The 12,333-nt window shown below is 30.4% G+C and overlaps 1 protein-coding gene and 1 long non-coding RNA gene across 3 annotated transcripts in view; one reads left to right on the top strand and one right to left on the bottom strand.

Moving 5' to 3' along the window:
- Nucleotides 1-3,216, bottom strand: part of LOC111089159 — an 18,390-nt gene extending 15,174 nt beyond the window's left edge. Inside the window, exon 1 of the long non-coding RNA XR_002613482.1 lies at nucleotides 2,189-3,216. This is a non-coding gene — a long non-coding RNA (uncharacterized LOC111089159). The remainder of the gene's footprint in view (nucleotides 1-2,188) is intronic.
- Nucleotides 1-12,333, top strand: part of LOC106472530 (casein kinase I) — a 27,485-nt gene that overhangs the window by 11,472 nt on the left and 3,680 nt on the right. For both annotated transcript variants that reach the window (XM_013933183.1, XM_022401099.1), the window contains exons 3-6: nucleotides 1,338-1,448; nucleotides 4,009-4,157; nucleotides 9,086-9,314; nucleotides 10,610-10,780. In XM_013933183.1, coding sequence (XP_013788637.1) covers nucleotides 1,338-1,448; nucleotides 4,009-4,157; nucleotides 9,086-9,314; nucleotides 10,610-10,780 — 660 coding nt within the window. The remainder of the gene's footprint in view (nucleotides 1-1,337; nucleotides 1,449-4,008; nucleotides 4,158-9,085; nucleotides 9,315-10,609; nucleotides 10,781-12,333) is intronic.

Below are 12,333 nucleotides of genomic sequence, written 5' to 3'. Positions count from 1 at the left end.
ACAATGATATGAAGATGAGAAAGGGAGAAGTACCTTCAAAGCTTCAGTGGAAAGGATTGGGTACGGTTTTCGAACAGACACCCAGAACTGTATCAGTTTTCTGCTGTTAAAGTTCATTTCTAACAAAGCGTCCTCAGATAAATCAAAAAGTTCTTCCTCAGCTTTTATCGATATCCCACTCGTTATGTCAGGCTAAAAGGGGTTCATAATCCATTTTTTCTCTCGTGAAACCTCGAAGCAGTTATCGTCTCACTCAGTGTTGTACCGGTTTTATCAGTTGATTGCAGAATTTTAACATTTGATTGCAGAATCTGAACAATGGATTGTAGATTTCTATCATTTGAATGCAGATATCTAACTTTTGATTATCGATATCTATAGTTTTTTTATTTCTAGTTTATTTTTAGAGCTGTATCTTCATGATGTTAGGAAAACATGTAGGTTTAAAATAATCAATTTAACTCAAAAATGTAATAACCAATAACCTGAATGCTTTTGAAAGGTAGACCAGAAGAAGAATGATCCACCTTTTGAAAGTACTGAGGTTATAGTGTATCTATTACTATAAATTGCAAGAAAGAAAACAAAAATACATAAATCTTATATCACTGGTAGGGGAATTATTTGGTAGCAATTTTGATTTTAATATCAAACGTAGTGTATAACACCAATAAAAAACAACAACACACAACTCTTCTCGAAGCAGCTATTAAAAAATGTGATCTGTATCGTTCTAATTTGTAGGTCTGCAGGAAGTCCTTGACACTGTAGAGAACAAGTTTACTCAGGTCTTTTCAAATAACTGATTAGCATTTCACTTTGCTTTACAGGCAATGGTATTCAACTGGAAAGTTGTAGTATAAGTGCAACTTAGGGACTGTTAATGAACAAATTTTGTATGACTTGTTTTATTGCATTAAAAAAATACTGGAAATTCTTTAAAACTTGAGATGAACTTTCTGCACAGTATGTAGCTTCTACAAAACAAAATATTTTTTGATGTTATATTTATAAGAATTTGTTGTTTTGAAAACTTAGGATTTTATTGCACTTGTTTTTAAACATTCATTGTTTACCTTTGTTGTAGAATTCAACTACTGATTGTCTTCTCCATCCTTGTAGAACTTGACAATAAAGTTATTATTCTATAGAACTGAATTTTATCTTTATTTTGATTCAGAATTGTTTCACTGTGTTTATGATTACTGACGTGCAATAAAAATAACTTTTTTTATTGGCCAAAAATACAAGCAAGCTGATTTTTAAAAAATTGTTAATCAGAAGTTTTCATTGAGTATATTTTTGAAAGAATAATTCTTGTATTTTTGTGACAACAGGAACCAACATAACTACAGGTGAAGAAGTTGCTATCAAATTAGAATGTATCAAAACCAAACATCCACAATTACATATCGAGAGCAAGTTTTACAAAATGATGCAGGGTGGAGGTAAGCATTGTTTTTGTTTAACTAATCATTAAGTTCTTTGTATTCTATAAATATAAATCTTTCATTAGGTTTTGTCTGTTCATATCTGCAACTGAGTCTGACTAGAATAACAGCTTGTCTTTTATAACTGAGTTTATATTTTATTTTATGCAGGCCTTAAATCAGTATGATAAGAGTTTAAGTGTCGGTGTAAAAGCTAAAACTAAATGGTCACAGAGTACCTGTAACAGGGTTCACGTGGTTCCTGTAAAAATAAAATTTGTTAAAATATTTTTATTAACAAACTTCAAAATAGGAGTTGAAGTAATTACTTTAACAGTTTCTGTTTGATCTATGAAAACTTTTACTTGTAATTTGAAAGTAATGGTGTCTTACTTTTGTCAGTATGAGTATAGAGGTTAATAAAGGTATTTTTGAAACAGCTGTACATAATGTCTAAGCGGTAATTTGTATAAATATAAGATATAGTGTGATAAATGGTATATATTTTAATGTTCACATGTGTGTTTCAATAATTATGTTCTGTCTTATGTTCCATCTGATAAGGAACTAATTTTCCATGCTCAACACTTTACTGGACAACCCTGTGAATAATGTCATGTTGGAATAAATATTGATGGAATGAGTATGCCATTGTGTTTATTAACTTTACTGTTGGACTTGCTGTTCAATTATTAACTTCACCATGATGCAGTTATAGCCTGAAACATCAAGTTTAGAATGATATAGCTCAATTTTACGAATTTATGTGGAAGTTTTGGATTATTCAGGCAGGCAGTAAATATAGTTAATTAGGTACTTAAGTGATTATATGGTGAAGCAATGTTTTTTTTTCACCTTGATCAAAGTTGTATTTTGTGGGTTACAGGCTAGTTAAAGCTAATCAGCTTATTACTCTGAGCCCAAGCAAAAGTGACTTTCAAGCTGCTAAGCTACAGAGTTTCAGATGTGGATTTTTAATTTTGGACATTTCAATCATTTATGGACCAAAGAATTAATACTGGACAATAAAAAATATTTAAGTGAAAATGATTTATCACATACAGATGGCTATGTATTTAAGATTGAGAAAAACAGTATGCCAAACAATTCTATTTACATTATGTTGTAAGTTAATAAAACATCTCAAGCTGATGTTAAGGGCTTTCCAAAAAAAAGTTTAGAATAATAGAACAAACATAAAATATTTTAACCTTTGTAAAACCGACTGTACATTATACTTATGGGAAAACAATATCTCATAGAATCATATTGACTGAGGATTTTGAGATTATATTTTAAGGTATATTTGAATGCTAGTACTCAGTTATACACCACTCATGACTGTATAGTTTGACATTTTTTTGCCATTTCTTATCTTCAGGCTTTTGGATTACATTTTAAGATAATTTCTCTTCATATTTTTATAGTTGCTGATGACTTTTGCCAACTTGCATCTGTTGATGTTAAGGTTTCATTTTGTAATTGCATATTTGTTGTTACTACTACATGTATACGTACGTATGTATGTAGTATTAATAAAGTGTGTGTGTGTATATATACCTGTATCCTAAATACTTAAGTTATCCACAGATTACCTCCTTTGCATGTATTATCTAGCTTAACAGTTTGCAGTTTCCATGTCAGCTGTATGAACACTCATAAGGTTGACCTTTGGCAGTTGACAGGATAAAAGGTGGAGAAATATTTTGTCCTTTACAATTTATATCAAGTACAGCAAAACATACTTACTTTAAATTATGTGTGTGAAAATGTACATTTCCCACTCCAATTTTATCCGTTGACATTCTAAGGAAATTTTAAGCATTTTTATTGCCTGATGCTTTTCATAATCTTTAATGCTTATTTATTCTAATAATTTAAATGAGAATTTAAAAGAACTATACCTGATTTTAATATTTCTGTTTAATAATTATTAAACAAACTTAGTTGGCTTGAGTGAATACTTGTTGTGTTTCATGTAAATCAGGAAACAAGTCCAGGAAAATAGATAATTCCTTCCAGGAACGTCAGTGTAAACTCCTGGAATTCTGTTCTTGGTTGAATGTATAAACTTGAAAATAATAAGAGTAGTAAACAAAAAAAAGTATTATGTTTTTTGTTTTTTTTGCATTAACAACATTATTGAGAATAAATATATAGTGGTATACTTGCATTATTAGAACTTGGTATTCCAGTGTTTATAGTAAATTTCCATAGGTTTGTGTTGGATAGTGTTCCAGTCATATTTTGCTCTTGTTCTTTTGACAAAAAACAGACTACATTTTGAATATTAATTGATTCATGAACAGCTCATGGCCAACATCTGTTAATTAGCATTAATAAACAAATTTAAATTGTCTTTATTTTTAATTATGAGTACGTAATATAAATAGTGATTATTTTTTTATGTGTGTGTGTGTGTAAGTAAATTTACATAACTTGTAGCTGCTAAACTATTTTTCAATGTGCAAAAAGACATATTTGAGAAATAAGTGTTTTCATAATTAGTATTGCATTCTATCTACAAGTGAAAAACATATATTGTAATTCCAGGCTAACTTAAATTTCTTTGTTTCAGTTGGCATACCAATCATTAAGTGGTGTGGTTCAGAAGGTGACTACAATGTTATGGTCATGGAGCTACTTGGGCCGAGCTTAGAAGACCTCTTCAACTTTTGTAATCGTAAATTTAGCCTTAAAACTGTACTACTTCTAGCTGATCAACTGGTGAGTTTCCTTTCACCTTATTAAAACAATTTTGCATGAAACATTTTCAAGGTAAACTTGACTGGAAAGTTGCTTTTCATCTTGTGGTAAATTCAATAGTTTTGGAACAACTTTGGTGAAGAAATATGTAATACACATGCAGAACATTAGAACTGTTATTTTTGAATTGTCCTGGTAGAGAAAACAAAACAAAAAAAAAGCAAAGGTGAAAATGTTATAAGGACTTACTGGACCCTGCAACTAAAAACTTAGTCCATGGTACAGATACATTCAACATATTTCAAAAATATAAACATTTTATAAACACACTTACTTATCAAATTAATAATAACTGTTAAGTCAAAATTTCACACAGTAAGTTCCTGTTATTCAGCGTGGCCATATTGGATATTGGTATACCTTATTTTATATTTTGAAACTGAAATTCATAAAAGTTAAAACAAATTAGTAATAATAATTTCTTTTTATATAATGTAAAATAAAAAATTTCTTCTCTTTTTATTTCCCATTTTATGAATGTAGAGTTCTTCATAAAAGACTAATTGTTGCAAGTGTTTCTATCACGTCAAACAGTTTTACTTGTCTTACAGTCTGTTTTCAGTTGTCAGTCATGCATGAGAACCTTTTGAAAAAGATTCCTGAGAAATCCTTTTCACGCAACTGATAAATGTAGAGATTTCCCTTACTATAAATTGATGACTTATCAAACATTTCCACACTTTTTTGTTTCCACATTTTTGATTGGTGCTTCTGAGGGATACCTTATGATTTCAACCAACCAAGTGACTTTATTTTTAATGTGCACTGCCATCTTTGGATTTGAAGAGATTCCACAGCCAATGGCAGTTGATATTTACTTTTCCTTATTTAGTTTTTATTACAAACTACTATATATATATTGTAATATTGGAGAAACTTTGTGTAAAATGCTCATCCAATAATCACCAAATAACTTACAATAGAAACAGAATACAACAGTTGCTAACTTTGTGGATCTCACAGAAGTAAAAAAAGGTCAGCACTTTGGGGAAATGACAACATTCAGCTTACTACCAAGGTGTCATTGATCAGCCTTTTATCTTTCTTAAACAACATTCAGTTTATTGTTACGAGGTCTCCTTGATCAGCCAAGTGGCCTCTGTAACATTCAATATTTATTACAAAGTGATACTAATCAGCCTTTAGTCTCAACAATATTCAGCTTGTTACAAGGTAGTACTAATCAGCTTTTAGTCTCAACAACATTCAACTTGATGTCACAAGGTAATACTAATCAGCCGTTAGTTTCAACAACATTCAACTTGATGTCACAAAGTAATACTAATCAGCCGTTAGTTTCAACAACATTCAACTTGATGTCACAAGGTAATACTAATCAGCCGTTAGTTTCAACAACATTCAACTTGATGTTACAAGGTAATACTAATCATCCTTTAGTTTCAACAACATTCAACTTGATGTTACAAGGTAATACTAATCAGCTTTTTATTGAAGATGACATTGATCAACCATGTAGTCTCAACAATGTTCAGTCTTTAAAAGTGAATATGAAACACAGGTATCCTACTGGATATGAATTAATCAGCAACAATTTGTAATTTTAATGTTTCAAAAATACACAAGTTTGGCAAAAATTGACACTGGGAAGATCATAAATTTTCTTTTTGTTTAAACTTAAAATACTGAAGTTTTAATGCTGTGATAACCTGTTTGAACGTTATGATATAAATCAGTGTAGTAGTTGAGATAACAAATGTTAGTTCACCATACTTTAAATAAAGAGTTCACAATTTATGTGTGTCTATTAGAAGACTTTATTAGCACCAAGGAATCTGATGCTCAGTGCTTTAGTTGGTGAGAACAATGCCCTGATTAGTTGAATAGGCTACAAATAATTTCCCTCAATTCTGGCCAAAATATTGGTGCCTTCTTATTCATTTGCTGCTGTCTGAACATTCTTGTCTGCATTAAAAGTGTACTTGAGAATGTTCACACTAGTGATTGAAACATCATACCAGTTGTAAAAATATCCTTCCTCACTGTAAAAGTTGTAAGTTTTAATGAAATAATAATTACGCTTTTTCAGTTCACAAATTTTAGAAAAATGTGTAGTTATTGTGATTCATCTTCCAAAAGAACATTCACTACTTCAAGATATGAAGTTGTTGACAGCTGTGTATGTTTGTGTGTGTGGGGTGTTTATAGATTAATAGTGTGCTGTTTATAAAATGTGTAGTTATTATGATTCATCTTCCAAAAGAACATTCACTACTTCAAGGTATGAAGTTGTTGACAGCTGTGTATGTTTGTGTGTGTGGGGTGTTTATAGATTAATAGTGTGCTGTTTATGGAATCAGATTTATAGAAGCAGTCACAGCCAAGTTTTTTGTATAAAGGAGGGAAGTTACTCATGTTTTAGATGTCTTTGAAGTTATGGTTGAAACATTAGAAAAATAAGAAGTTACACGTGCACGTTGTAAAGCCTAGTTTTACCAAGACTGATCTGTAATGCACTATGGTAAAGTGTATTGTAAATCTTTAAAGAAACTTAAGTAATGGGACAAATTGATCAATATTTTCATGTATTGGTTGTTTACAGGCCTTTGATATATGTTTAGGCCAGTTTTTTTGTGATTTGGAAACAGTTGATTAAAATAAAGTCTAGTTATTTAAAGTTGAAGGGAAAGAATTATTATTAGGCCATTGGATTCCAAGGTGGTAAATGATTTAAAAAAAAACATACTTAAATAGCATACAGTTGATAATAATAATAATAGGTTTGAAAAAGCTTTGTATATAAGATGATGATACATAAGAAATGTTTATTATTAGGGTATTGGACTCGTAGGAAGTAAATAAAAATTTGAGGGGGGGTATTAAAATGTGACAAAGAAATAGCGTATATTTTAATATAATACAGTTGATGGTGCCAACATTTTTGAAGAAGCTTAGTAAGTGAAATTTAATATTTGACAGAAAGAAATAACTTATGTTAAAATACTAACAGTCGTATAAAAAAACTTAATATGGTAGAAGATCCATATCGGAAAACTTTTAAGCTTGAAGTAAGTGGAGTAACCTTAAATTAGAGAAACAGAATCTGTGGTCCAAAAGTGAATAATTTCATGCAGATCTTCATTTATAGACCTTTTAGAATGATAGAAGCTGCCAGATTAACACATTCAAGAATAATTATACTAACCCTAGGTCTGTAATAATCACTTTAATGGTGCAATATGGATTGTTCTATTATTTATAGAATAAATTATTAGAGCTTTCTTTTCATCTAAGAAATCTTGGGAAATTTATTACGGCAACTAAAATAATTATGAACATTTAAGTTCTTAAAGTCCAATAGAAATTATAGTTTATAATTAAGAGCTGTGTAGTAACTATAGTTAAAGAGTTCATAAGGTTTTTTTACTATAGGGGGGCATGTGTGTCCTAGTAGTTAGCAAACCAGACTGTAATCCAAGAATCTATGGCTCTCTTCCCATTGCCACAAAATTGTACTCTCCACATTATAATAGTGGCTGTTAAAACCCACTTTTCATTTAGAGCAGCACAAGAGTTGATGGTGGATGCTGTTTAGCTGGTGACTAGCAGGTTTGGATATTCCAGATAGCACTTATGTTTCCTTGTGTGAATATCCAAAACAAATGACTCAGAAAGATGTGAAATCATCCATCAAACCACATAGAGCAACTGGATTTAATATTCATAGCAAAGATTAACATCTTAAGTGACAAGGAATACAAAATGAATATTCAGTATTTTGAATTCTTCAGTGAACTTGTGAAGTAACATTTTGATGTTAAACATTGACTTTTTAACCCTAACCCTTAAAGAAAGTATTTTTAACTAAAACATACAGTTCTTATAGTAATATTTCACTACAGTGCATACTGTTTAGCCTGTTTTACTGCATCAGAGATAGTATGTATTGTACAGAAACTTGTTCATTAAATGTTTGCAACTACTACTGTAAAAAAACAAAAATAACACCCTGAACACTTATGTTAATGATTGATCCTGATCAAAGTGTGTATTATGAATAATTATATTTGGCTTCAAGTGATTTATGTGTAATATATCAAGTTAAGGAACATTTGCTATGCATTAAAAAACATAGTACACACACACACACACTGGTTGTTTAAAAATATACATTAAACACACACTATAATCAAAGAAAGTAGCTCAATTTGCCATATGTTACTGTTTAGAAGTGTTTAAATACCCCTCTCCCCCCACAGCTTAAACTGTAATACTCCATCTTATGCATCATAGTTTTGTGTAGTTTAAATGCTAAATTATTATTTTTTGTATCCGGATATAAAATATTGAAAATAGCTGTAAATGTAGTAGGTGAAATACCTGCATTATTTGGTGAGAAATCGTAACCAATACTAAAATAAAGTGAAAATAATAATTGACATTATGTTATTATGAAATTATTTAAAAACTGCATTTTTTTTTTCAATGATATAAGAGTTATGTAATATATATATAATTTGTATAATATTTTAAGGTTTATGCTTAGAAGTAACTTGAACTGGAATAGTCCTTTTTATAAAAATTACAGAATTTGTGTAAGTTCACAAAATACAACATTGTTCTTTCTGTATGAATGAGATTAATTTGTCAAAAATTTTATATGACAGTAAAGTAGCAACTCTTTAGTGTAATATTTTAACTTCCACATCTAAACTGCAGTATGGTTTTGAAGTATCTATTTGTAATAATTATTATGAATAATATAGTTTTTGATTGAACTCCCTCTGGTGGCAAACGTTTGAAATATATAACAAGTAAGTTTATCATAATAGGTTGGAATCACTTAATGTATTTTTGATGTTTACAGCTTCTTTTTTATTATTATTTATTGATCGGTGTAAATTTTTACTACTAACTATTTTCTCTACCAGATTAGCCGAATAGAGTACATCCACAGCAAAAACTTCATCCATAGGGACATTAAACCAGACAACTTTCTGATGGGATTGGGAAAGAAAGGAAACCTGGTGTATATTATAGACTTTGGTCTAGCTAAGAAGTACAGAGACTCTCGTACCCACCAGCACATACCTTACAGGGAAAATAAAAATCTGACCGGAACTGCTCGATATGCCAGTATAAATACACATTTAGGCATAGGTGAGGAACTTAAAGTATTCAGAAAATAAGTGTAAAGTGTACTTAGAAATCCTTGAACATAAGACTTCAACTGTTAATATTAGAGTTATGGACCCCCCCCCCCCCTTACGTTGTTTTTTGCTGATTTTGTGATTCATTCCAATGGCATGTTACATTTATCATACAGACTTTTACAAAACTACTACTATTTTTTAACACTTTGACTCTAGAAGATATACATGAGTAGCCAGTAAAACTTTAACAGGCAAAAACATATTGACACTAACCTAGTAGAAATTCTGTAAAATTCTTTTACTGAAGTTAGGAAATTTTATAGGTCCTTAACCTTCAAGCTACTAGTTTGTTTTTATACTGTTCACTGTCAGAAGGGTCTATATATTACATCAATTTGATGAAGTTTGCTTGTTGTAAAATACCTAATGTAATGAATGAAACAATGGGGAAAATAACTCATTTTCCATGTTAAGTGCCTAGGAAGTTCCATTAGTAATTAATAGGACTGATTGCAGTATATTTAATTGTTTATGGTGACTTGTATGTTATTTGAGACCTGTAACCAACAAAGCCATGACTGTCAAGCAATTTTATACATAAATAGTTTAGAAAAATAGTTGAAGTGCAGATGTGGTTGATACATGGCTAGTTGAACAGTTTTTGTGTGTAATGTCTGGGGCAAGACATGTCTTCTCATCGAACCTTAGTTCTTAGGTTTTTGTCCTTTCCAAACACCAGGTTGCTTTTGTGAAGGTACTGTATGCAGATTTGTATTCTTTTTTATAATAAAATCTACTTTGCTTCGCAGCTCATTGCTAACCATTGTTTCTCGTATAATGTTAAGTGCGAGTTCCACTGGTTTTAAACTGTCAACTCCTTTCCCCATCTAGTTTTGGAAAAACTACCAATGTTGTATATCTTTCAGCATCAGAATGAACTATGTTCCCGCTATTGTTAGATTCTTGAAAAACAGTATGTCTTTCTTTTTAGTATTGATACCCTTATGTATTTTTATTGCGCTTTTAATGTTTATTGTGTTAAGGAAAAAAAAAATACAAGCACAATTTCCTATCCTTTGTTACAAATGAGTTTTTATTTCACCCATCAATTGGACGGGTATTCTAGCTAGTAATACATAAAGGCAAAATTGGTTATACCCAAGTATTTATTTGTTTATGTTCATTAGGTTTGTAATGGGTTAACAGAATAAACAATAAGTTGCACGTATTACTTTAAGAAATAAATTGTGTGTGTAATTAAACTTCATATGATGTTAATAAATCTTGATTAACTGGTTTCAGAACAAAGCCGGCGAGATGACTTAGAATCATTAGGCTATGTTTTGATGTACTTTAATCGTGGCAGTCTACCATGGCAAGGCTTACGAGCTGCCACCAAACGACAGAAGTATGAAAGAATCAGTGAAAAGAAGATGTCTACCCCAATAGATGAACTGTGCCGGAGTTTTCCATGTAAGTTTTCATGTATTATCTTTAAGAACAAGTTTAGTAGTGTTGCATGTTACTACTGTGAATGTTGTTGAGATTTTGTTTTTTAAATTTGGTGTTCAAAAATAGCAAAAAAATGAAAGTTGTATTAACTCTTTCAGCATGGCCTCAGTCCCATTGCAATTATGTACCCAAACATCTGTCCTCTAATGTTTTCACAGCTGCTTTAATTTAATTCTATTGTTTTATAACTCTTTTGAACTGTGTATAACTTCAAACTACCATAACAAAGCAAAAACTCACTTGACCAAAGCATGTCCCTCAGTGGCACAGCGGTATGTCTGCGGACTTACAACACTATAATCCGGGTTTCGATACCCATGGTGGGCAGAAGACAGATAGCCCATTATGTAGCTTTGGGCTTAATTACAGACAAAAGCATAGTGCAAGTTATGGTAAACAAAGTATTGAATTACTTCTTAAATTGCAGCTCACAGCATGCCTCAGTGATAAATTATTTCTTTTATATTTTCTTATCTAACCTAATAACTTTCTAGTTTTTACATTTTAACTACTTTTATAATAATAAATAGAAAATATACACAAAAACAAGACATTTAGTACTTACGTGTTAGTTCTTCCACTCAATCATTAATGTCTCAATGTACCTTAAACCTATTTTTGGTAGGGATGTTGGTAGTATATAGCATTATTTACAAAAAAATTAAATCTGCATCATAAAATACAAGATATTGACAAACACAATAAATGGAATGTCTGAAAACTGTAATTTAACTGACTTTCTAACTGAGCTATAACTGGGTTAAAACTTCATTAGCTGGCAAAGCTGAACTTACGAAATAAAGAAACTGAGGTCAAATTTTTCAAAATTTGTTAGCTGAATGATTCTAGTTTCTTAGAAATTCAGTAAATTAAAAGCTTCTCTTTCTATTAGTTATAAGTAATTCAATAGCAAATGTCAAAGAATTATTGATATTTTTTGAAAGACAAGATGTGATGGGTTTCAGTTTATCCCTCTTACTATGGGTGTGTGTATTCCACCCAGCCCATATCCCCTAAAGTAACCATAAAGCAGTTTTACTGTAATTTTTTAAAATGCACATGTATTTTCACAAAATTTTGCAAATTATGAGTTAACATTGCAAGGCAATTGTACACACAAAATATGATATTTTTTTTCTTCTTGAATGTTGACTATCCAATTTTGATTTTAAGATTAAAAATACTTTTATGTATCAGAAAATTGTCAATTTTATGTGCAAAATCTCTAACCTCCAGATAATTACCAAGCATTTTTTAGAAAACAAATTTAATTTTATCTGTTATTTTTGGCTTCTTATGGGATTGGTTGATTTGACCAACCTCATAACCACCATAAAAAAATTAAGAAATAGATATAATTTGCCCTTTTATTGTTCTAAAATGACTACAGATTATAACATGAAACCACAAATGTTTAGTCTAAGTCACTTAAATCTCATAACATTATATATATATATATATATATATATATATATATGTTATTGACTTGTTACCTTATCTTATTTAGAACCAGA

Source organism: Limulus polyphemus, unplaced genomic scaffold (assembly GCF_000517525.1).
Source record: "Limulus polyphemus unplaced genomic scaffold, Limulus_polyphemus-2.1.2 Scaffold5406, whole genome shotgun sequence".
NCBI classification, from domain to species: Eukaryota; Metazoa; Arthropoda; class Merostomata; order Xiphosura; family Limulidae; genus Limulus; species Limulus polyphemus.
This window is presented reverse-complemented; position numbering and strand designations above follow the sequence as displayed.